This window comes from Ischnura elegans, chromosome 13, assembly GCF_921293095.1.
Source record: "Ischnura elegans chromosome 13, ioIscEleg1.1, whole genome shotgun sequence".
Lineage (NCBI taxonomy): Eukaryota > Metazoa > Arthropoda > Insecta > Odonata > Coenagrionidae > Ischnura > Ischnura elegans.
In genome coordinates this window covers 7,935,675-7,961,518 of record NC_060258.1, presented here as the reverse complement: position 1 = coordinate 7,961,518, position 25,844 = coordinate 7,935,675, and the positions used below count along the sequence as shown (strand labels likewise).

At 37.6% G+C, this 25,844-nt stretch overlaps 1 protein-coding gene across 3 annotated transcripts; it reads right to left on the bottom strand.

The window, feature by feature from the left end:
- Positions 1 to 15,477: 15,477 nt before the first annotated feature.
- Positions 15,478 to 25,565, bottom strand: LOC124170313. 3 transcript variants are annotated; one of them, XM_046549022.1, is made up of 4 exons: positions 25,474 to 25,565; positions 19,006 to 19,367; positions 17,352 to 18,502; positions 15,478 to 15,543 (listed from the first exon to the last, which is right to left on the bottom strand). In XM_046549022.1, the coding sequence occupies exons 2-4, from the start codon at positions 19,175 to 19,177 to the stop codon at positions 15,526 to 15,528; spliced, it is 1,341 nt and encodes a 446-aa protein (XP_046404978.1). In that variant the 5' UTR covers positions 19,178 to 19,367; positions 25,474 to 25,565; the 3' UTR covers positions 15,478 to 15,525. The 3 variants fall into 3 exon arrangements, with proteins under 3 accessions (XP_046404978.1, XP_046404979.1, XP_046404980.1); XM_046549023.1 differs by having other exon boundaries at positions 25,481 to 25,565; XM_046549024.1 differs by lacking the exon at positions 25,474 to 25,565 and adding an exon at positions 23,729 to 24,233.
- Between the last annotated feature and the right edge of the window lie 279 nt (positions 25,566 to 25,844).

The following is a 25,844-nucleotide window of genomic DNA, read 5'->3' as shown; positions in this document are numbered from 1 at the left end:
CAGTCATTAAAAATCTTATGAATGTGCTCCATAGGTAAGTAATGGCTGATATACTGATGTACCCAGTAGTTAAACTCCCACCATAGGACTTGTATTTCTGATAGCATAGCATGCTTCTGTTTCTTATTCCCAACTATTTTTTTGTGATCTTTTCACTTTATTTATGACTGTGTATTGCTGTTTTTCATTTGTCATTATATTCCATTGTATCACAATTGAAAGGTTATTCTTAATTTCCATTCCTTCTGCATTTCATAACTGATTTTTAAGTAACTGCGCGTTTCTCTGTGTAACTGTTTTGAAAGCAACACAATTCCCCTAGTTATTGTTATTTGCATTATCCTTTAAGCAGAAACTAGGTTCATATGTTTACGAATGCAAAATGTTGCAGTTCATCCGTTTTCCTATCTCTGGTTTATTAAAGATGTCGAGAGATAGGAAGGTCTAATAATTCCCCTGGCTATTCCATTCTTAATTCGCCTTACATCTAATTCACGTGATTCGCTCAGACATTGGTTGATGCTGGCACCAGATGTAGCTACTGATCAATATACTAGGGCTGTTAGAAAAATAATCTCCATTTTTTCATAAATAATAATAATAATATAATAATAATAATATTTATTAACTTCATTGGGATAATACATCCATGAGTTTCGTCAAGATAATACAGCATAAAATACTAATAGATAATAAAATACGATACAAATGAGCTATGCAAACACACAGTTATCAGTGGGATTGAGTTCATAGGTTAATACACAACACCAGTTAAAAACTCATTTAGATTGTAGTAGCTCTTTTCAACAAATATATGTTTCAGTTTGGCTTTGAATTGGATTGATGAGGAAATGGAACGGATTGTGATAGGAATCTTATTGTACACAGTGGCAATGGAGTGGTATGGACCTTTTAAACAGACTCTGTAGGAGTATTGGAGGGTGTGTATGTTGTTTTTAGAGCGTGTGTTGTGATTGTGTAGATTGGCGTTAACAGGGAAAAGATGAGGATTGTTTCGAACAAACATGGCAACCTGAAGTAGATTAACAAAATTTACGAGGGAGATTTTATTTTCAACCCCCAATAGCTCAGTAAAAACACTATAAAAGCGACAGGCAGGTACTGAGCAGATAGGGTAATTGCACCTCCTCCACACCACACGCTCAAGTCATTTCTGACGTCTAGTTGTTAGTTTAAGGCTAGTTGCAATCTCATTAACTGCATTGCCTCTATTGATTCTCCCGCCTAGTGTGCACTGCGGAGAGACAGCCAGAAAACTTGCCGAACGGCTGCAGAATAGGGTAGTCTCCTTCATCAAAGAAAACGAAAGGCATTGATTGGGATTCGTTACCCACCATTAGTGTATTCATAATATACAAATTATTTGGTTTTAGAAATCCCAGTTTAGACGAATGGCAATGGTCAATTTTATTCTCATTTAAAAAAGGCCACATTTGGCGCCCATGCGATTCCACTCCACGTGACATCACAGGGACCTAGTTTCTATACGAGTTGATAGAAGTTTTACATCGCCTGAGATTACCAATGCATGCATGAGCCACATAGCTCAGGGAAACGTGTCTTAATAATCACCTATTAAAAGTGGCTAAGGTCAGAAGGTTTTCTTTGTTTGATAAGGTAATAATAATCCTTATTTAAGCCAAGCGCTACCAGCTACCATGGTACTTTGCTACCTGCTACCATCCTGCGTCGTATCAGCGCTCAAGCCTCGCCCCAAGGTCACCTAACACGCGGGCAGCTTGAATCAGAAATACGTCACACGGACTTTTCCAGTCATCCCTACTTAGCCGTTGCGTTTTCGCTTCGAGTTTAAAGTTTCGATAAAAAATACATGTAGAGGTCATTAATAATGCCTGTAGACCTTTTTTTCTTTTGCATATTTATATTAGTGATAATGGTAGCATGTAGTTGAAACATATACCATTGGAAAGAAATATATATACACGTTCTTATTCTTGTATTCGAGGTTTGTTTCCCAAGTAAATAACGGTGAAGTTTGAAAAAAGAACATATAAATGCGTGAACTTTAGCGTTTCTTGCTTCCTGTCCCCTTGACGACCATCAGTATTGTTTATGTTGTTTCACGTCTCTTTCTAAGTTAAGACGCAAAATAAATCCCTAATCCTATGTATTATTACAGAAAGGTATTTCTCTGTCATTTCACATGTGTTCCATTAATACTGCACCTACACCTGAGGTACCATTTTAAACGTTGAATAACTGCTTTTGATGAAAAATACAATCTCAATCTCAAATTTGACTTCCCATTTATTACCCATTAATTTCACTTAAAAGTATCGATTTTTTTCTTGCCAATAACTTGCTCAAGGTATATCAAATCCACACATTTTTCTATTCTATACTTGAAAAAAAGTTTACTAGCCTGTGAAATCCATAACTAAACCAAAGAAACGTATCATAAGCAGGCAAAAATATTAAAAATATAATCTAAGAAGCATGAAAAATGTTAATCAACAATGTTACTTCTAAAATTATCGTTAAAGAAGTTTTGTAAATTGCGTGCTATTATTCAGTAACAGACGTCATGATTATTCCCACTGGTACCAAACTCCCTTGCCCGTAATGTATTCATGTATTTTGTGCATTTTTGCAAGAGGATGGGTAGGATAAAGTACTTTATGATACACATTTTTCGCTATTTAAAACCCTATTATAGCGTTTCCTTAACGTACTGATTGCCTGATAGTTTCCAGTTCGAAAATTTCGCTCGGATTAGCGAGACTTATTTATTTTCCTTCGATGCGTTTTGGCCGGCCTGCAACGAATATGCATGGACAATATTATCCTGTGTTGCATACAGCGCCGCGGGACAAATCTGTATTTGCGTGTTGCATATACGGCAGGATGAAATATATATCTTCTCTTGCATTCCAGCAGGCGTCTTCAGGTCGAAGTGATTATGCCGTGTTTTGGCCGCCGTTATATAGGCAGCCCAGTGGTGTAGGTCCTCCCTGATTGGTCGCCTTGCGGCCAATATCGTAGGGGTATGGGGCGAAGAGTCTCTTCCATGTACTGTGGAATTGGTAGCTATCCTCTCGATTGAAATTATGAGGATGTTTAGAAATTTCAATCGCCTCTCGGATGATTCTCCGAAAATATCGGGATTCTCTGGCGATAACTTTTGTTTCTTCCCAGTTGATTTCGTGTCCAGGTTCTCTCAGAGTGTACTCAGCCTCAGCCGACAGATGGAATTGTTTATTTTTCACCGCTCTTCTGTGTTCTTACATGCGGCACTTCACAGCTCTCCCGGTCTGTCTGATGTATGACATACCGCTAATGCATTCAATTTCATAAACTCCTTCACAGGCGTGAGGTGAGATACGGTCCTTAGGAGTGGGAAGAAGTTCTTCAGTCTTCTTAACACAGTTGAAGTGTGTTGTAACGTCGAATTTTTTCAGGAGTAACGCGATTTTTTCACTGGTGCCAGCCACATAGGGGATTGTCGCATAACCCGCTGCCTTGGGTTTCTTCGTTTTAGGACTTGGTGTCTCATTTTTGAGTTTTCTTTCTATCTTTGTGGTCCTTTTAAGGACCATGTCACTGGGATATCCGTTGCTGGCCAGGGCCGTCACCAAATGTCGTTTTTTGGACGGAAGTAATACTCGGTCAGAGATGGAGTATGCTCTGTGCACTAATGTCGAGATTAGAGCTGCCTTCTGAGTAGGGTGGTGGTGTGAGGAGGCATGCAGGTATCGGTCCGTATGTGTTGCCTTATGGTAGACTCCATGCCTGAGTTTTCCATTAGGTTTCTTCGTCACGAGCAGGGGCGGATCCAGGATTTTTTTCTGGGAGGGGCACAAGCAAGGCCGTATCCAGGATTTTGTTCTGGGTGGGGCACAAGGATACCTCGCAATACAAAACGAATGCAATGATATTGGGACCGTATTAAAAATCTTGCATATTTTTGAGGGTCTGGGGGGGGCACGTGCCCCCGTGCCCCCCCCCCTGGATCCGCCTATGGTCACGAGTACGTCTAGGAAGGGTAGGCAGCCGTCCTTTTCCACTTCCATGGTGAACTTGATTGAATCATGTTGGTTGTTGAGATGTCGTAGAAAATTATCCAATTCTTGCTCTCCATGTGGCCAGATGACAAATGTATCGTCCACGTATCGGATCCGGTATTGACCTAAAGACGTCTGCTGGAATGCAGGAGAAACTGTTGTCACCAAAGCAACCACGACGCGGTGAGACCCGGAAAATGCAGCCTACAGTACCAGCGCACCGCGGAAGCCTTCGCACTAACATATATCTTCTATATTATTTCTACTGTATAGATACCTTTTTCTCAACTTATATGCAACCTAACTCTACAAATGAGGTACCGAAATGCACAGAATTTATCAGAGAACATGCGACGGAATATCTTACATCCTAAATATTGCTATTGTATCCTAAAATTAGTTTTTAAATAAAAAAAAAACAAAAAACCGGTAAATATTCCTGACGTTAACGGCGCAAAAACTGATAAATTTGTTCATTTGCAACAATATCTCGCATTCTTTAAATAACTATTATCAAAATGCGGCTGATTTCACATTCAAGTCTCCTGTTGATACGTAAGTATGTGTCATCATGTGCGTTTAACAGAGGATAGTGTAATTACATCCAATGTTGTGTTTAAAGAGGTCCTCTGACCTCAATTTGTACGTGAACATTCCAATTAAATTTGTACATAAGACCCTGCCTTTTTTTTCTACATTTTAAAATTAGAAACGCGCCTATCCCTCTGTGGACCTGCATTGAAAAGAGCGGGGGAAGAGGGGGGGACACATCTCGCAGCACGCTCGTATGCAATATAATATTAATCCGGTGTCCCACGGTCAAATTTGTAACCATAATCAAGAAAAATATAGATTTTTGCGAATTTCAATAACTATTATTAATGTCATGTTGCCAAACATGTTGTCCATACTACATAAAAATCATGCATTTTCGGATCATAGAAAAAATTCGAATAAATTAAGAGGTGTTTCTATCAATTTAATTTACTTTACGTGGTACACTGTAGGACTAGATGATGTTTAAACATTTTCTTATCTTACAGCAAAATATGCGTTATAAATACGCAAAAGCCATTTCATTAATCTACATTTATGTTTGTAACTTATTGTGGAAGATGATTGCTGTAGACTTGGAGTCTTCCCTAGGTTGAGTTTCAAAGTTCATGAACTTGACAAAACGGCTAAATTTATTGTTCTCGGAGTCATTTATTGCACTGGCATGTCTACATTTTTGAATTTTTCAAAAAAGAAAAAATAAATCTGAATTAAGAATAAAATTTCATTTAATATGACGTATTATTCATTATTGTGGCATGTATTAAAGTCCAGATATAAATTTGCAAAGTACAGCAGCACATCATTTTTTTATTATCGATTTAGTTCTGATAGATAGCTTTACATCAGTAAAGCTGTTTGTAGCATTTTAGCTTTGGCCTATTTCACCGAATGAATTGAATCTACGTTTTCCACTGGAATCGCTCAAAATGGACGATTTTATGGAAGATTGAGATCTGCCGAATCCACATCGTTCAAAATGAAAGATGCAAGGATCAAATCCTCCAAAGTCTAGTCGTTCAATAAGAACGATTTGAATAGGGTAGTTTCCTTCATCAAAGAAAACGAAATGCATTGATTGCGATTCGCTACCAACCATTAGTGTATTCATAATATACAAATTATTTTGTTTTAGAAACCCCAGTTCAGACGAATGGCAATGGTCAATTTTAACCTCATTTGAAAAAGGCTAGATTGGCGCCCATGCGATGCCACTCCACGTGACGTCATATGGGACCTAGTTTCTATACGAGTAGATAGTAGTTTTGCATCGTCTGAGATTACCAATGCTTGCATGAGGCACAGACCTCAGAGAAACATGTCTTAATAAAAACCTATTAAAACTGGCTAAGGTCGGAAAGTTTTCTTCGTTTGATAAGGTATTAGTAATTCTTATTTAAGCCAAGCGCTACCAGTTAGCAGGGTACTCTGCCACCTGCTAGCATCCTGCGTCGTATCAGCGCTCAAAGCCTCTCCCCAAGGTCACCTCACTTGTGGCAGCGGGAACCAGAACGACGTCGCACGGGGTTTACCCAGCATTCATACTTAGCCATTGCGTTTTCGGGCGCTTGAAAATTTTTGCTTTTCACTTAATCGCAAAAAATAGATATCATCATTTAAAATTCTAAAAGCGAAATATGTACTCCAGGAGTAATAATCTTTCGATTTAGGCAATAAAAAAATAATAGGAAACCACCCTATTGAAAAGGATTGATTGTTATATGACTTTTGCAAAAAAATTAGAAGTGTTTTTGCAAAACAAATTGTTTTACTCCATGCATGAATTTATGCTGTGATCCCCATTTATAATATCCTCATATGTACTGACTTGTCCTGTGCATTTTAAATTCCTCTTGGCTTTAACGTATCACAGCGATTAAATTCAATGTAAATATCACTTGACACTCTGTTTATTCTCAATTGTATTTTACATCCACTTCAAGATGGCTCTCTCCCTAACAATCCATTATTTATCTTTTATCACCATAGCATTGTCTCAAACAAAGAAATAAAAGAAATCAAAATAAAAACAAATATACAAACAAACAAAACAAACAACAAATGAAATTAAAAACAGAAAATAAACTAAACATATACAAAAGTGTTATTGGTTTCATCTCATGCAGTGTCTCTAAAGACACATGCATCAGATTAAAGAAATAAATAAGTACGACTTCTGTGGTTGGTCATCTTGTTTGGTAGGCACACCTCTTTGCATTCTGAAAAAGGGAAAACATAACTCTAAAGATTCTCATCCTGCTGTGTGACCATGAATTCAAAGTGTCCCACTTCTCTGGGTACTATGTATACTTCCTGAGCAATGCCGGGTGGCCTGTATACGTATTCATCCCTCCATATAATACTGATATATTGACATGTCCTCTCGTGGACAGCTGGACAAGGAACGACTCAGACTATGGATCTTGACTGATGCTGAGGGATTCCGGACTGCGAAGGTGATCCTCTCGGATGGTGGTGCAGTGAGTGGGGGATTTTGGGGGTTAAAACCCCCCCAGATCTCAGAGAAATATTTAAATTTAATCCATTTTACGTAATTGGATTGATATTACTAATAAAATAGGGTAAGGATCAAAAAAATATCCCTCAGAAAGCCGTAAAACTCACCATTTTGAACCGCTTATCTTACAATTCTGCAATTTATTAATCTCGCACCTACCCCTTATCCTGGTGGGTATTCCATACCACCACACACCCGGCTTTGTGTTAGTTGCACCTTAACCCCCCCAGCCTTAACTCCTGGCTGTGCCCCTGCTCTCGGAGGGAGAGTATTGGTGAGAAATGAAAGACACGGAGTGCAGTGGAAAAATTTCAATATTCTTTCAGTAAAACCAATAATGAACTACTTAAGAATCTATGGGATTACGTAATTCCTACCAAACCCAAACATAAAACACCCAAATATGCCCTAAACCCTTTCCATATTCCCTTACCCACCCAACCCCCGCAATGCTCGGTCTGAAACTTCAAGAGAGAAGTCAACAATAGTATAGGAAACCACCCAGGTGCAGAAACTCCAAGAAGACAGTTGATTGGCTGGGAGCTCTGATCAACAGTACAGTTGAGGACCTCAAATTCGGAATCCAGAAAACCCGAAATCCAGAACATTTGAAAATTCCTCTGCTTAGTGTTTCGACTTGCCACCTCGTGGCACCACTCTCCAAGCCTTGTCCTGGGATGAGGAGGAAGTTAGCACATACTATGGACATACGCTAAGAACCTTGTCAGGGACACAAAAGGATATCAAATATCAAGCAGAAGAGCCTGAATTCATTTATAAATTAATTAATTTACTAAATATATGTACTATGAAGACCAGAAATCCAGAAACCATTTGGTCCCAAGCTTTCCGGATTTGAGGCCTTCAACTGTGTATGTATTGTATAAATTAGTTACACTATTTCCTTAGATGACCTTTTGAAACGTCATGTTCTTTCACTGGAATACAAGAAAATTGGGTCAAGTGATGTATTGTGATTGGCTAGTTCTTTGACACTAGATGGCGTTTAGACAGATGTTTATTGGTATTACAATTTATGAAATACAAGAGCAATCACACACCTACCCAAAGTTTGTTTTAGTCGGGAGTTTGACCTTTTTATTTGTGGATTCTTTTTTTCCATAAATTATTTCTTGTCCCAGATGATTTTTACGCTGATCGCCAAAGAGCTGGACCAATAAATCAGGGTCTCAAATGACTGAGGAAATTGGGAGAATTGGGAATTATGTAGGCATGCATTTTTAGTCCCTGAAGTTATGGAGGAATAATTCATGAATTTTCTCTCAAACCTGGAATTTCAATAATCTTTTATTTCCAATTCATTTTGTATAAAAATTTTCCGGTTCAACTCCCAACTCTCTGGCCTATTTAATGTATGTACGTTGTAGCCTTCAGATACAGAAAGTGGTTTGCACGAATGCTTCAAAACAACTGTACTGTACTATACCAAAGTACACTCTCATTTATCCTACGGCATTTTGTTTTGAGGAATTTCCTCTCTGTTGTCAAGAACCTTTTCTCACTAGAAGAAAGCTGTTAAAGCTATCTATAGAGTCCCCATTCGCACCACAGGCAGTCCACTTTTTGTAAGTTCCAGCATCTCAACTCTCCCCTCAATCTATATCCTTACATGTGCCATGTTTGTTCGAAATAATCCTCATCTTTTCCCTGTTAACGCCAACCTACACAACCACAACACACGCTCCAAAAACAACATACACGCCCTCCAATACTCCTAAAGAGTCTGTTTAAAAGGTCCATACCACTCCATTAATAATAATAATAACCTTTATTGTCCAGAGACCATATACATGGTATAGGATTCGTCAATTTTACAATATAATATGTACAAAAATATTTTTACAATTAAGATTATCTTTATTAAATGCTTACACAAAATGATTTATAATATAAAAGTCATTTCAAGTCCAATGAAAGTCATTTCGCCATGCCTTGAAAATACTCCTCGGTTGAATAGTACAATTTATTATGTAACATTTTTTGAACTCTATTTTTGAAACTGTTAATGTTATTTATGACTTTTATCTCCTTGGGCAATTTATTATACATTCGCAGACCTATAGCTTTAGGCCCTTGAATGGTTGCTTTGATGCGGGTGTAGTTAAGGTGTAGTGCATCCTGGTTTCTGGTGTAATGGTGGTGAAAGTCAGAGTTCCTCAGGAACTGTCTTAGATTTGCTTTAATAAATAACAGAGTTACCAGCATGTATATGCATGGGAGTGGGAGGATATTAAGACTCTTAAATAAGGGTCGACAAGGTGTACTTGGAGGTGCAAATGCCATGAGCCGGATCACTTTTTTCTGCAGTTTGAAGATTTTAACTGCTGCAGCAGTTGATCCCCAGTAAATGATGGTATTAATAATTTGTGAATAGAATTGACCATAGTATAAGGTACGCAATATCTCACTGTTGACGGTATATCTAATTGACTGCACAAGGAAGCAAGTAGAGCTAAGTTTCGTGGTGAGGTATTGAATATGTTCAGTCCATTATAAATTAGCTGTTAATTGGATGCCGAGGAATTTAGTACTTCGCACCTGGGATAGTTGATGTCCATTTATGTTAAGCACGAGGTCATTCTGGTATCTGTGCATGTTGGAGAAGTAAATTACCAAGGTTTTATCAAGGTTTAACTCCAGACTGTTATTTTTGCACCAAGAGCTTAATTTCTTTAGTATTTCCTGGCTGTTAGCAACCATGTTAGGATAGGATGGTGCCGAGATTATGATGTTAGCATCATCTGCATAGAGGATAACCTTTTCGGTTTCTGTGCAATTTAAGTAGCAAGGAAGGTCATTTATATACATCAGAAAAAGTATAGGACCTAGGACCGACCCTTGAGGCACACCACAGTCAGATATGCTGGAATCAGATTTGTATTTTATGCCATCTACATTTATTACAACTCTGTGAGACCTCTCTTTCAAATAGGAACGGATCCAATCATTGGGGGTACCCCGGATGCCTAGTCTGTAGGCTTTTTCAAGTAGTAGGTCGTGGTTGACATTGTTGAAGGCAGAAGAGAAGTCCGCGAAAATACCTAGTGGGTATCTTCTACTATCCATCGAAGATAGAATTACATCCATGGCATCATGTATAGCAGTGGTAGTGGACCTATTTTTTCTAAATCCATGCTGGCAATTCGAGATCAGTCCATGTACATTCAGAAACTGTACTAGCCTAGTATAGTAGAGTGTTTCAAATATTTTAGCTATCTGTGATTGTATGGCAATTGGCCTATAGTTATTTATATCATTCACTTCACCTTTTCTTTTATAAACAGGAATTATTTTCGATTCTCTCAGTGCTTGGGGAAATTTACCGAGGCGAAATGATTCGTTTATAAGGTAAAGGAGTGGGTCGATTATTTGAAGACATGCAGAGGATAATACAAAACATGGGATCTCATCATTGCCACTGTGTACAATATAAGATTCCTATCACCATCCGTTCCATTTCCTCATCAATCCAATTCAAAGCCAAACTGAAAAATATGTTAATTGAAAAGAGCTACCACAATCTAAATGAGTTTTTAACTGGTGTTGTGTATTAACCTATCACCTCAATCCCACTGATAGCTGTGTGTTTGCATAGCTCATTTGTATCGTATTTTATTATCTGTTAGTATTTAATGCTGTATTATCTTGACGAAACTCATGGATGTATTATCCCAGTGAAGTTAATAAATATTATTATTTTTATAATTAAATTATTATTATAAATAAAAAATGGAGATTATTTTTCGAACAGCCCTAGTATATTAATTAGTAGCTACATCTGGTGCCAGCATCAACCAATGTCTGAGCGAATCACGTGAATTAGATGTAAGGTGAATTAAGAATGGAATAGTCAGGGGAATTATTAGACCTCCCCATCTCTCGACATCATTAATAAACCAGAGATAGGAAAACGGATGAACTGCAACATTTTGCATTCGTAAACATATGCACCTAGTTTCTGCTTCAAGAATAATGCAAATAACAATAACTAGGGGAATTGCGTTGCTTTCAAAACAGTTACACAGAGAAACACGCAGTTACTTAAAAACCAGTTATGAAATGCAGAAGGAATGGAAATTAAGAATAACCTTTCAATTGTGATACAATGGAATATAATGACAAATGAAAAAAAGCAATACACAGTCATAAACAAAGGGAATATATCACAAAAAAAATTGTCGGGAATAAGAAACAGAAGCATGCTATGCTATCAGAAATACAAGTCCTATGGTGGGAGTTTAACTACTGGGTACATCAGTACATATATCAGCCATTACTTACCTATGCAGCACATTCATAAGATTTTTAATGACTGAAACTATTACAAGAGCTTACGCAATCACAAAGAAGAATCGATGAAATTATTATGCTAAGGACAATCACAGGGTCTGATGCAATCAACAAAAATAAAATCTGTATGATTCATGTCCAAAACAATAAACAAGTCCATACAGGAAAATCATTTACATCACTTGGAGAAGATCATGTGTTATTTATAAAAAAACGAAAATACTATTAGACAAGATCATGGTAGACATCAGACTGTTGCTATTAAGAGTAAATCATTAAGAGTAAAGCACCAGAGGAGAGGATTTGACAACACTAATGGCTTTTATAAAAACACCATTGAATACAACCATAAAACAAGTTATGTATGTACTTGAACTGCCAAATTAAATATTATAACAATCACATACTTGCTCATGCCCATAGTAGATGCAGAAAATAAACATTACTCATTAAAACATTGCATTACAATTTGAAATAAATTAGCATCTTGAAGCATGGGCATGATTAAGAATCTGAATACAAAATACAAAACAATTAAAAAAAACCAAATTGATTCATTATTCTCAGGAAGTTAACATGACCAATATGAACTATAGGCATGCAGTAACTCCAAGAGGAAGACGATTATATAAAAACAAAAAATAGAAATAGCTTTAAATAATATAATGCATAGCAATAAAATGCAAAATGATTAGATTCACAAAACTTCGAGAAAACAACGCTGGCGCGAGACGTCCATTGACATTCACTGTCGATTTTAAATTGAAGCACACTCATTAGTCTTTCTACTCAACTGACCAGAGAGAAAAATAACAACATTGAAACTATGCACTTATGAATGTACGCATTGCTCCACTCAAACACTATCCAAATTAAAAAAAAAACACTTCAGAAAAAACAGACAGCAATATGGAGGAAAACGAAACATTATCACATGCATATAAGAGTAAATACAAAGATGGGAATTGCCTTAAATGACTGAACAGAGTCTTCTAAAAAAATGTAAAATTAAATATAAAGTCAACAAATTATAAAATGGATGAGTAGGTACTTTGGATTATAATACTTTTCTCAAATAGATTTAACAGCAAAACTTAACACTACAAAAATTAACTAAGGTATACAAATTTGATTTCCTTTCGACGGAAGACTTGCAGAGGGGAATAATCAATATAAACATTATGCAAACAGCAAAACCCAGCGTGACGCAACAACAGAGAATGAATTGCAAATGGATTTAAAAATAAAATGCCATATTGTGATTTGATGCGTAAAATTAAATTGCAGAGACAAAATATGTATAATGTTTCCAGTGGCTTTAAGTTCATGCATCAAAAACCCGATGTAAAGACGGAAACTGTTATCAAAAATACAAATATTGTAGCCACTAAGAAAAAATAATGATGTAAAAAGGATCTCAAGCCTAATGTATGCACGAGATAAGGGTCATTCTAATTTCAAATCAACCAGGCCATGACACCCACCGACTCAGATATTCATGAAACTTGCCATGGTCATACATTCTGGTTTGATTAGAAATTTTGTACAATTTTAGCCTCCAATTGTCAATTAAACAATATTGGAGCATGCAATATATCTCTATAGTGTATGCTACTAGCTCTTAGAGTACGAAACACATTAGCAATCATGTGAATGTGCTCCCCCACGTACTGCTAATTTCGTGCTATCTGAACTATTCCAGCAGAGGGAGTATTAATATAAAAAAAATTTATTTAAAGAGCCAGTAGCATACGCTATAGTGAGATTATGCATACTCCAATATTTTTTAATCATGAGTCTAACTTATATCTACTCTAAATTGTGTAATTTCTATGTGCCTTGAAAAAGAGCCATTTTTCCCCATGACCATGAATGAGTATTTTTTTTACTAAAAGGAACTTCGGACTCGCAATTTCTTTTCATCAGGATCTTTGCTCATACATTAATGATTACTTTAAACTGAACCATGAGTCTGTATTCGCATTGCCTTTCCCTGCGGATGCTGACAATGAAAAATGGTACAAGCGAATTTTTTTGTGAACTTAATTTTTTTGCAGCTGAATTACTTCACGCAGTGAATATTTAATGATAATCGTGGGATCATTATGGTCCACATAGCTTTAGAAAAAAACCCATGCCTTTTCATCCCACAGGAAGGGAGTTATGGATGAGAATAAAAATCACCATGCGTTGCACGTTGCGGCACTTTAGGGGTCACACCCAAATTTCAATTGCCCATATTTCATTAACAATTGACAATTGGAGACTTAAATTGCACAAAATCTCTAATTGTACCAGAATGTATAGCAATGGCAAGTTTCATGAACATCCGAGTCGGTGGGTGTCATTTGGTTGAAATATTGGTTGATTTGAAATGGAATGACCCCATAGTAAGACTCTGAACACGCTTTCTTACACACAAATAAAATCACAAGCCCCTAAAAATCTAAAAAGTATTCTGATTTATTAAATGTCATACCTCAATACTGAAATCTGCAGCACATTAAGGTATTTAAGGAACAGAATTTATAGCACTAATAACACAGGTCTGCGACATAAAAATTGTTTCAAATTTATTTGAGTGATTTTCATAGTGTTTTCAACGCTGATTTCAGGAAAAATAAATAAAAAATTCCATCACGCACAGTCAGGGGCGGATCCAGGATTTCTTTCTGGGAGGGGCACAAGCAAGGCCGTATCCAGAATTTTGTTCAGGGGGGGGCACAAGGATACCTCGTTATACAAAACGAACGAAATGATAATGGGACCGTATTAAAAATCTAGCATATTTGTAAGGGTCTGGGGGGGGCACGTGCCCCCGTGCCCCCCCCCTGGATCCGCCTATGCGCACAGTTATTACATAACCCATAATGCATAAAAGTCATGAGCACTACCATGGACTACAATAACAGCTGAACAATGATCACAGGAATTATCCAAACATTACACTAAATATGATAATAAACAATGAATGTTAAAAACACAAGGACACGTGAGATTTAACAGTTTGATATGGCCGCTGTGGAAAAGTAGAAAACGGACACAGACAAAATGCAAATATTCCAGGATAGAGGGGGCCCACAAGAGGTGAGGAGATAATGAGAAGTTCTGAGTAATATACAGTGCCATATAGAAGAGAGAAGGCATTAATAAAATGTGCATGGATATAACATAATAAACCAGGGTAGCACAGGCAAATGCAAACCATATAACACACACTCAAAGGACTGATCAATACAAAAATATAGCTAAACAGACACTCCCACTGCTAAACTAGATAACAGAATACACATTGGAAATTAATTTGGAATAATAATGCCTACAAATAAAATTTGGCACATAAAATGCAGTGGCGTAGGCAGGGGATGGAGTCCAAGGGGTCCAGATGCCCCACGAAATATAAAATCACTATAATTTTCCTTTTCTTTCCCTGGTTTTGGACCCCCCCCCCTTGAACTAAATTTCTGGCTACGCCACTGACAAAACATGAACGAGAAGAGAACATCAATTCAAACAGAAAGAAGATGAAATGCTAAAGTTTGATCTGAGGTTTCCAGGGCGTTTCTTCATTTGAGTCTTTTGGCTTCCGGGCGTTCTTCCACGTTTAGATGTCCATAAGTGACGACAGTTTCTCCAACCATCCCGCTGACGTCTTCAGGTCAGAAAGGGTCTTCCAATGGCCACACTGTGGATTTCGATAAGCCTAAAGTCTTGTGTAATGAAAGCCGTTACTATCCTCGGCTAATCCGAAAAGCTATAGAGATAGCAAAGCACCCTGAGAACTGCATCAGATAAGACGGCTACATATTAGCCAACACATTTAAAAGGGTCTTTCAATGACCAATCAGAGCCCACCTGATTTCCAGCCGATCAAAATCGACCTCTGATCCCCATAGGTACCTATATAATACGGCCAAATTTTATGCATCGCTACTTCTGACCTGAAGATGCCAGCAGGATGGCTGGAGAAACTGTCGACACTTATGGACATTTAAATGCGGAGGAACGCCCGGAAGCCAAGACCCAAATGCTAAAGCGATGGAGATGAATCTCGTCTTTGGTTATGGAACTCCCTCGTTATCTCTTCTGCAATGTCCATCAGGCCACATCATTGCTCTGAAAGTAGAAAATAGAGATTGAATACAGCACACACCCGATTATTCGGGTTAAATATGGGGGAGAGATGGTACGAGTAATCAGAAAACACCGACAATCCAGACTTTCAGTTTAATGTCTTGTAATGCTCATTCAACCCTAATACGGGCAATATATTTTTCTGACGTAATCAGGCAAGGTGAGTCCAATGGACTCTTTTAACTTATGCTTTTAATTTAAACTATTAAACAGTGAAAAATATTACTTTTCACATCAATTTGTACATTTTGTGCACTATAGAATCATTTAACATAAAACTGATTATTTTTTGTTTAACAAAAGTTTTACATTACTAATTAATTTCATACATAGTCAAACAGAGAGTACAGTAGACTCTTTTGACTAATTCTTTCTGTTTTCACTGCATAAAACACCAAACATTTATTGTTACATGTACATAGTGATAATCTTACATTATATTGACAATTCAAACCAAATATTTGTAAAATGCACATTACTTTTTAGATTTCGTGCAAACAGACTTACCTTGCCCGGATTTGTGGGAATTCAGGGAAAAAAATTATTTTTTAAGTAACTTTAATTCCGAAAGAAGTTTGAATTACTCTAATTCAAAGGAAATATACAATTAGAAGAAGTAAAAAAATTTACAACATGCTGACATTTCAATAACTTAATAAAATTCTCAAAAATGTGATGCGATGAGTCCATGAGACTCACTCTCCTTGCATTGTATTAGGGTTAACGTGAATATATAAAGCTGCAATTCCATAGATTCATCAAAATTCACAGCACAAACTGTGATAGGTGTGGATATTTGGCTTATTGGACGTAAAAGTAAAAAAAAATTCATCGGGAGGAAAAATCTGAAAACTTAAAAAAAATCGATTACTTTCGAGATATATCGACTTGAATTAACATGGAAGCCTTACGGGACTAAAACTTTTTTGCTTTCATTTTGTACTTTTAGACGTCTGAGGAACATGATATTCAATGGACATTGACTATATTGTTTGGTTAATTTTTTGGTATGGTTCTCATTGCGACCAATTGATATTTAGTATTTTTTCTTATGTTTTAACGTTTCCAATGCTTTTCTTATGGGAAAACTTTAAGAATTTTTTTGAGCATCTTGCAATAATCGTACGACAAATTCCTTGACATATAAGGTGGAGGATTTTTTGGTCAATTTTTTGGCTATCTTGGAATTTTCATATGTCGAAACAATTCCGAGAAATAAACGATTTCAATTTTACATTGTCGTGATGGGCGAATTTTCAAACCCAGATTTCGGCGTTGAGACATGTGCCACATGAAAATCTGGAATCTCCGTGAAAAACCGTACAGAGTGCTTCACACCCTAACGAACTACCCCATTTTCCCTGTTACCCTTTCGGCTAATTCATAATAAAATTCTGAAAAATATCCTGCACGCGAAAAATCATTGTCGGGTCATTCCATGTCAAATCAACCAATATTTTGACCAAATGACACCCACCGACTCGGATTTTCATGTTTTTGATGGGGAGAGAACGAAAAATGGAAAAAAACGGATAACACAAAATTTCACTTTAATGTCTTGTAAAGTTCATTATTCACACAAAACTTTGAATTAGCCGGGATTCAAACCCAGATCTCTCAATAGTGTGGTTTCCTATTGTTTTTTTACTGCCAAAATCGAAGGATTATAACTCCTGGAGAATGAATTTCACATTTAGATTTTTTAATGATGATATTTATTTTTCCCGATTGAATGAAAAGTGAAAAATTTCAAGTATGCATAACACTCATCACCAATCAATGCTACTCACCCTAGTCTTGGCTAGCATCTTCGGCACCACGTGGTTTGAGTAGAACGCAAAGAGGAGAGGCACAGAGTCCAACAGCTGATATCTTCCCGCTGCGGATCCACTCCGAGCAATGATCCCAGGAACCGTAGCTGCCATGTAACAGTCCTTTGCCAAATCAGACATCTTACTGTATGCATAAAGGATCCACCTGTCCAAAATAAATGCTCTCCAACTCTTCTCCTCCACCACCTCATCCATCACTTTCTTCCACTCGTGCTCACTCTCTGAATCTCCTCGTTCGTACGGCCTCCCCTTGTTGCCGAACAGAAGCATCTGAGATAGCAGAGAGAGGGCCCTTGCAAACCAACCAGCGACCAAGTCGTCGCTAAATCCCTCCCCCGCACCAAAATAAACGGTCCCAGATTCCACATCGGCGAACACGGTCAAACGTTTGCCTTTCTCCATGAGCCCGGTCACATCGTAACACTTCTGCTTCATCCTCCCGATGTTTGTGGACTCGCTGTCCACCAAAACCTTCACCCCAGCCTCCACACTCAGGTGCTTCAGCATCAAGGCGGTGAAATCGTCCCGATCGTAAATCCGCTCGTAAAACCAGCGGACTCTATCGAATCGGTCCCCTTGCACCATGCGGGTCTTTCCCAGCATGCCCTCGATGCACTTGTGCCTCTCTTCAATTGCGACGGACGAAAGCACAATCGTTCCGAGACCCGCCGCTGCGACGGTCGCACTCTCCCCGGTCCACGGTTCGGCCGCCTCGTGGGATTGCAAAAGCGGATAATGTCCACGCGTTTGGTCCTTCCCTTCCGACACGGAAGGGCCCACCTGAGCGACAGGAGACTTCATCTCCTGCCTCAACGGGTCCACACAAGTCTTCAGAGACGCAATTTCAGAGTCTGACCTGGACACCTCGGACGATGTTCCATGGAGAAGGCTGGCGGTTGGGGCACTTGGAGATACGATCCGGCGCTGCACCATTGCCTCATCCCTTCTGTGCACCAACGTCACCAACTTGAGCACTTGCAGGCGGTGGGGGTCTTTAGGGAAGAGGCGAACCATCTCCTGAGCCGCAGAGAGAGGACTCTCGCGACTGTCATCCATCAGTAGTGGGTCAGCTCCTCTCGAAAGTAGCTCCTCAACCCAATCAGCCTTACCTGTTGAAGTTTTTGAATTAATCGATTGATAATATACATAAAAATAAATGAGCAAAGGGTTGTCAAGGGCTGATAGTTGTTGACTAGTTACAGGAATAGATCAATAAGTCAAAGAGACAACAACGACTTGTATAATTAAAGAGAATAATTAAGTACAATAGGTTTTGGGCTTGCAGGCACTTCGTTAAACGTGAAAAAGAGTCAAGTTGTGGACTGTAAAACAGAGAAGTTAAAAGGTGAATTCAAGTTGGATAAAGCAAAACAAGATTGAGTAATTGTTTCAACGAAATGCTAATTTGAATCAACAAGGGAAACTGTTGAAGTTTATGAATGAATCGATTGCTAATTGAAATTAAAAGAAATGAGCAAAGGGTTGTCAAGAGCTGATAGTTGTTGACTAGTTACCGGATTAGATCAATAAGTCGAAGACACAACTACGACTTAAAGAGAATAATTAAATAAAGTAAAGTATAATTAAAGAGAATAATTAAATCCAACATTACCGAGTCTCACTCCCTCGTGCAAAGGCGTTCTTTGCCACATGCCACGTATATCCACGTCCTTCAGCATGTCCATCAGGTCTTTGTGCTGCAGCAGTGATCCAGTTGACAGCCCTGCAAAGAGCCTCTCCTTGACAAATGCCTCGGAATTTACGGCAGAAATGTTGCTCGTCATCCTTGCGAGATAATGAAACAATTGTTGTAAGCGTTTGCTGGATTTAGCAGACAGGAAGTTGAAACAATCGTTGCAAGAGTCAGTTGGACTTAACAGACAGGAAGTTGCCAATGGAAACAAGGCGTGGTGGCGACAGTCGGTGGGGAGTAACACACGATCTCAGTGTTGTCAAGAAAGGATGAAATATTGACTGCAAAGAAACAGAATGAATATAAAATTACTACCTTAAAAGTTGTCAACGGCAGTGTTGGAATATAACAACTAGCAAAAGAGGGATTTGGGAAAAAAATAATAAATATATCTCGACTTTAATTTCTCCTGGTGAATTATATTGATTAATAGGGTGGTTACCTATTACATTTCTATTGCCTAAATCGAAAGAGTATTACTCGAGTAGTACACATTTCAACCTTTTAGATTTTTAAATGATGATTTCTATTTTTTGCGATCAAATGAAAAGGGAAAATTTTCAAGCATGCAAAAACGCGAGAATAAATAATGATTACCAATGATGATAAGGATTATTAATACTTTATCAAATGAAGGAAACTTTCTGACAATAGGTAGTTTTAAAAGGTGATTATTAAGAGATGTTTCCCTGAGCTCTGAGCCTCATGTGTGCAATGGTAATCTCAGACAATGTAAAACTCCTGACTGCATCTGGGCCCCTGTTACGTCATGTGGAGTGGCATCGCATGGGTGCAAATCTGGCCTTTATCAAATGAGGTTCAAATTGGCCATTAACATTCGTCTAAACTGGTATTTCTAAAACCAAATAATTTGTATATTACGAGTACACTGATGGTGGGTAACGAATCGCAATCAATACCATTTGTTTTCTTTGATGAAGGAAACCACCCTATTCTTAGTTTATAATTTTTGAGAAAGTAATATGTATTTATGTTGTAAACTGACTGAATGAACAATTGTATGACTACTAAGAGGGGTAATACAATACGAGGGGTCCTGGTACCTGCTCCCAGATTTCTAGGGTAAGGCCTAAGACCCTATGCGTTGGGTCCCGAAATTAACATTATGACTTTGCATAGCCACAACTGTCATAAAAGGGGGAGAGCAAGTTCCCACGTTCCACCCAAAGTGTCTGACTGGGGTGGTGCACGCTCACTCTCGGGAACCAAAGGGCAGAAATGAAACAAATTTGAGGTGATACTTTGCAAACGTCTAACGAGTCGTCGTAGGAGACAAAAAAGTGATAGAATAATCCGAGGTTGACATCATCTGCACTTAATGTCCAAAAAACACCCAAAAATACCAAAATTTCAAAAACTTTAAGTGCGAGACGGCAGGTTTTCTCGGTATCCATTAGCAAAAAATAATTATCATGATTTATTTTCTTGCTAAATTGAACAAAACTGGGGGGCGTCCCAAAGGCAATTCGAAAACTGTAAAAATAAGGAATATATGTATCATCAGACTAAAAAAAAAGAAATAAAATATATTTTTGATAAGTGAACAGTAATTTCATACATTTTCTAGAATAAATAGAAATATGGTATAATTTATACCTATATACTATCTATTTATTTGAACCAAACATTTTTTCGTTTTTTTTTTTCAACCTCGGATAGCCATGCAAAAATGCAATACAAACGTCTGGCAGGCACTATTCAGGTAGGGGCAATTGCTTGTCCTCCATACCACAAGCTCAAGTCAATTCTGACCATAAGTCGTAAGTTTAAGTTTAGTAGCAATCTCATTGACTACACTGCCTCAATTGATTCTCCTGCAAAGTATGCACTGCGGAACGATATCCAGAAAACTCACCGAATGGCTTCAGCATTGACATGTCTTGACCTTCATGCCAATAAAAGAGAAACTTTCAATGCACTGTGGCTAAAATATGAAACAGTGAGGAACTTACTTCCATTCCCATTCAAAACAAAAGAAGAGACTTCTGATCAATGGCAACGCCTGTCATCTCAGTGCTGATGCAGCCCAACTTCTCCTTGAGCAATAGGGTAGTTTCCTTCATCAAAGAAAACGAAAGGCATTGATTGCGATTCGTTACCCACCATTAGTCTATTCATTATATACAAATTATTTGGTTTTACAAATCCCTGTTTAGACGAATGGCAAATGTAAATTTTTATCCTCATTTGAAAAAGGCCATATTGGCGCCCATGCGATGCCACTCCACGTGACGTCACAGGGACCTAGTTTCTATACAAGTAGATAGGAGTTTTACATCGTCTGAGATTACCAATGCATGCATGAGGAACAGAGCTCAGGGAAACATGTCTTAATAATCACCTATTAAAACTGGCTAAGGTCGGAAAGTTTCCTTCGTTTCATAGGGTATTAATAATCCTTATTTAAGCCAAGCGCTACCTGCTACCAGGTTACTGCGCTACCTGCTAGCATCCCTCATCGTATCAGCGCTCAAAGCCTCGCCCCAAAATCACCTCACTTGCGGCAGCCGGAACCAGAACGATGTCACACATGCTTTTCCAAGCATTCATACCCCTACGAAAAAATTGTATAAAACTGTTTCAAATTTTTATACATTGCCATGGCAATGTATAAGAATGTATAAAAATTTGAAAAAGTTTTATATAATTTTTTCATAGGGGTACTTAGCCGTCGTGTTTTCGCGTGCTTGAAAATTTTCACTTTTCATTTAATCTCGAAAAATAGATATGGTCTTTTAAAAATATAAAAGCATACTCTAGGAGTAATAATCTTTCAATTTAGGCAATAAAAAAATAATAGGAAAGCACCCTATTTCAATGGGACATTTTCCATCACCCGCCTATGAAATGCAGACGTAGTGCCGTGTAACTTCCATCTTTACGCTGAACTGAGGAAGTGGCTTGGAGGGAAGCGTTTTCAAACCGGAAAAGGTCTTCAGGATAAAGGCATAATTCATTGGAAATCATAGGCGACTACATCCTAAAGGCCGTTTTACACAGGGCACGGAATTGCGCAGATTAGAGCTGCATTAATTTCTAAAATGGCAAGGAATTGCGCGAATGCATGAACGAAATTAGAACAGGGGCTATTTTGCAATCTCACGTCCACGCATTCTCGCATGTGTTGCAGCAATTCACTGCTTTACACGACGCTATCATGACTTTGCCTTCGCACATACGTCAGATTGCGCAATTCCGTGTTCCGTGTAAAACGGCCATAAGAATGATGCTAACATGAATAAGGTATGCAAAAATGTGGTCAATCAAGAAAACCAATTTTATGCGGAATCAACTATGAAATATTCTAAAACAAATATTAAATATGCTTAGAAACAATGTACCAATTTAGTTGTTTGATGAAAATTTTAAACAAACGTCGAAATTCATTAGTAATTAAATACAAATTTTTGGGGTTCGACTGACACCACACTCACCTACTTAATGGTTACGAATTTCTATTTTACCTTTTCATTTAATCCCCGTTGGAAAATAGTCCTTATGTTATCTCAAACGATTCCATGGACTTAAAAGACCTTGGCTACTTTATGGTATTTTATTTAACATGACATAATATGTATAAGTTTTTTGCGGCTCTATAGAACTTTGGAGCTAACGTTAATTAATGTATCAATAAGCAGTTTTTAAGTACATATAGTATAACTAATATACTTGATGGACGAATTCGCATTCTTTTATGAGCCTAAATTGGGAAAATTCATTTAACATTATGATATTAACATATATTTTATGAGAACAGAACACCCTTACTAAAATGAGAAGTTCTTTGGCATATGCATGCATGAGATAAATTTTCTTTTGTCTTCTGGGAAAAGTATCACTAATTCTGCTTGGAATATATAACCTAGTTTCTATCTTTGTGAAAAGAACAGAACACCCTTTCTAATTTGAGTAGGAGTGTTCTGTACTATTATAATATCACTATGTATTTTGTAATAATATGCATCCACACATCATGAATAATGAAGCGGATACATATTGTTAAGGTGATTGCCTAAAGTTTTGAGAGTCAAGGCATAGCTTGTTCTTATAAAATAGATATGATTCCAAAAGTGACATGGTTCACATTTAAGCAATTGATTCTAATATAAATACATCTTCAAATGACTTAACAAATTATTTTACCATTACATTTTTTTCATTAGGACAGAGAGCAAAATAAAATCAACCAATCACCGAGCCATTCTGTAAAATACTGGTACGAACAATTAAATATTCATTGCATATTACTGCATATTTCAAAGCTTTTCTCAGTACTTAAGAACTGGTTTCAATGCAGGAATTCCATACTAATATGCGTCACTATCGTTCAATGTTGTCCGTGTAATAACAACTCACGTTCATCGCTTTCAACGGTTAGTTCTCTGGATACGAGCATTTCAAAATCTTTAAATGAAACAAGTTTACCACTCTCTCTCTACGCGACATTGTTTTTCATTAACATTGGTCAATTAGTTTAATATACATAGATTGGTAATAAATGACGTTACTGATATTAGGCTCCTGCTATGTACTTCAAAAACGGAAAAGGTTTAATAATTCAAAGTTTGCATGATGCTTGTATTTCCATAAAGAATGCAGAGATAATGAACAACTAGTTTACCGAACACATTAACCAAATGTCATTAGCATTCGCCCGGAATTTGTTACCACAAATAGAGTTGGTCCTATAATCGCTCTGGTGGTATATACAATAGAAAACCATATGTAATGGCATCATTAACCATAAAGTACAAATGGCAATCTTTGATTTTTCGTTCGCGTGTTTCATTTAACAGGGTTAATTTCCAGCAATGGAACTCCACTTTAATTCGTTGCATTTACAAATAGTCGTTGATAATCCCGGTTTATTAATAAACAGAAATTCTCCGTAATATTAATACAATATCCGTACATTAATACACTGAGATTATGATTTGAGAATGGAACATTTGTGTCACTCGCACTAGAGATTACATTATACAGTGCAACTTAAACTTGCGCAATATTCCGACATCGCCGCGAGTAACTATAAGACACTCTGGCGTTTGCCCACAAGATTTAAACCGATAAAACTGGCGTTGTATACGTTTCCAAGCCTCATTACCATTACTTCAAAATATACGTGAACAAATAATTCACCATCCCCCACATAACATGACATACCACTTCACAAAATCGTATTTCTTTTGTTTCACCCAAGGAGACTATACACAGGAAGCTCAATCAATAGTATTCCTCGCTAATTTCTGCTGCCAATTCAATCGCATTTTAATAGGCTTTGAAAAATTTCCGCGACGCGGTGACGAGAGCAATGCGATCCATTATTAAAATATTTTGGAGTACGCTGCTTGTAATGGCGAAACATATCTTTGAAATAATGGGAATTTCATAGATCACATTGTCAAGTACTTAATTTTCGGTTAAAACACCTAGTTACAACGAATTACGTGGTGAAATTAAGATCACTTTGTCTATCAGCGACGCGAGTGGCGACTTTTGTAAACCCGTTTAAAAACAATATTCGACCTCTAATTTGGAGACGTTTTGACGACCCTCTTTTGTAATATTCATGGTTTCACTTATCACATTCACTTTCAGGAATGACATTTGAGCTATTCTTTCCTCCCGTAAATCAATTTACGATCTTATAAGGTAACACCACGGTAATACCACTTCTCTATTCCTTCCATATTTCCTCATTTTCGTCACCAAAAAGAAGTTATTTGGCTATAACTTTGAAAAGTTGCATAGGGATTGCAGTGCTGGATGATATTTGCTATATTTCATTGAAACGGTTATTACTAACTGCCAAGTAATTGCTGCTGCTTTGAGAAAGGCCTGCAACGCATATCAATTAAATTCATACCTTTAACTGAAGAGGTTATCGAGAAATATCATTTTCATCACCGTATTGCTCATTTCCAATGGATGGCATTAGAGAGGTACGATTTCCACTGATTGCTTAATTTCGCTTATGAGGCTTTAGTTAATGTTATCATTTCGTTTTTATAGCAAATTGTATGTTTGTAACGCGGATACAAATGTGTTTCGTTGACACTTTTACTTCGCCCACTAGCTGCAACTGAAATCTCGGATAGTAGGTAAAAATTTCTTGTCATCTTGTCACATCTGGAAGATTTCGGATTCCCATTAAAGATATCCTACATCCGATAAGAACATCAACAAGTGTCGATATGCATTCATAGTTCATTATGTCGTAGTAATCTCTTACTCTAGTGCCCCAAACAAATGAGGTAACACGCAAGTGCGATGACGTATTCATTTTCAAAGCAAACCTGCGTAATGAACGAGTGCTAGTACACAGTTCCACATGCAGAGGAAAGAAAAATAAAACATTTGCCTTACGTCTCACCAGGAGAATATTGGCGGCACTGCAAATACGGCTTTTCTGGGTGTAATCGCTGGAAAATCACCGCGACATGAAATGATCACAAAGGGAACCCTTGAAAGGAAATAAAGGGAGGTGTTCATTAATTTCATCGGAAAGTACTGCCGGTATTAATGCGAACGTAGTGAAGTATCACAAATTCCATGACATTGACAGTAAACAGTGTAAAATAAGTAACTTGCCCTCGAGTATCGGATGGACCCCGAATTTTTTCACGCCTCTGAATGTGTGCCAAGGTGAAGTCGTAAAGTTGGCCCAGAGGAGGTCATCCCAAATTTTTAAATAATTGCCGCGCGGCCAATTTGAATATGCTACGTACATTTTAATA